At 46.1% G+C, this 1,336-nt stretch overlaps 1 protein-coding gene across 1 annotated transcript in view; it reads left to right on the top strand.

Annotated features, from left to right (window-relative positions):
- Positions 1-1,336, top strand: part of plekha6 (pleckstrin homology domain containing, family A member 6) — a gene marked incomplete in the record, with an annotated part of 107,630 nt that overhangs the window by 95,882 nt on the left and 10,412 nt on the right. The window contains 3 exon segments of the mRNA XM_014025638.1: positions 71-217; positions 557-690; positions 1,003-1,151. Of these exon segments, the coding sequence (XP_013881092.1) occupies positions 71-217; positions 557-690; positions 1,003-1,151 (430 nt within the window).

The following is a 1,336-nucleotide window of genomic DNA, read 5'->3' as shown; positions in this document are numbered from 1 at the left end:
TGTGTGTGTGTGTGTGTGTGTGTGTGTGTGTGTGTGTGTGTGTGTGTGTGTGTGTGTGTGTGTGTGTCAGGTCCGTAGGCGGCTGACAGCTCATGAAATTGACATCAAAGACTTAGAGGCAGCGGTTCGGGGGGAAGGGCAGGAGTCTCCATCAGAGGAAATCGCTCGGCTCCGACGTTTACAGCTGGATCCAGACCACAGTGACGTCAGCAGAGAGGTTTGTTTAGATCCTAAACTGATTGCAAACATCCACAGAACTGTTATTAAGCTGATCCATTTTTTTTTTTTGATGACTGTTTGTAAAGAAATCTGGAACAATAATGACGCCAGTGGTTTATACAGTAAAACAACCCTGAGTTACAAACCTTTGGTCATTGTTAGGGTCAGTTGGAGTTGACGAGCTGAACCTGCTTTACAGTATACTGTAGGTCAACATTTCTGGTTGATACAAACCTTAAACTCTGCTCCAGTGGAAAGCTAAAGGAGGTAGAACCAGGCCTGCTGAGCAGTATCGTGCAGTATCCTTCAACCAACTCATCTCTCTGGGTTGTTTTAGCTGATGGCCCCCAACAAGGATGGGATCCCAGAAAACTTCCTGGATTTGGAGGACAACATCCCTCTGAGCCCAGAGGAGCAGAAAGAGAAGCAGAAGAAGCTTGATCGCATCAAGACCCTCATTGCTAAATCAAAGTAAGGGTGTAATCACCATCTTAAATGTGGGGGCGACACATTTTTTTAAAGGTCATTTTTTTCTGCTTCGGCTGAAAAAAGTTGGGGGGACAGAGGGCACAGATATTGGAAGTGGGGGGGGGACATGCCCCACTCCATACCTATGGCGGTTACGCCCATGGGTCTGGAACTGTACTGTGAATGGTACAGACTATTTTAAAACTTTCTTCAACTAAATGTGTCTTTTTTCACCCCAGACCTAACCTGGGAAGAGTCTTATTAGAAGTTCTGTAAATATAAGCAGTTCCTAACTCTTTGTGTGCTCCCTCTCAGTTTGCAGAACCTGGTTCCTGCTTCTGGTGGTCCAGTGGAGGGTGGACCTTCAGCTACCTCCCAGCACCAGCTGCAGGAGCAGGAGAAGTGGATTGAAATGTCGTGTGCCCTTGCTGCAGAGGCCTCTCGCCGCAGCCGCCTCCTCACTGGTTAGGACTTTTTAAATCCAGCAGCAAAAATTCACCAGTTAAATAAAACTGTTTCTGCTGATTTATTATACCGTATTCATGCAAGTATAATACGAAATACACTCACCGGCCACTTTATTAGGTACACCTGTCCAACTGCTCGTTAACACTTAATTTCTAATCAGCCAATCACATGGCGGCAACTC

This window comes from Austrofundulus limnaeus, unplaced genomic scaffold (assembly GCF_001266775.1).
Source record: "Austrofundulus limnaeus strain Quisiro unplaced genomic scaffold, Austrofundulus_limnaeus-1.0 Scaffold489, whole genome shotgun sequence".
Taxonomy (NCBI): Eukaryota; Metazoa; Chordata; class Actinopteri; order Cyprinodontiformes; family Rivulidae; genus Austrofundulus; species Austrofundulus limnaeus.
Note: the sequence above shows the minus strand (reverse complement) of the source record. Positions and strands in the feature narration are given on the sequence as shown.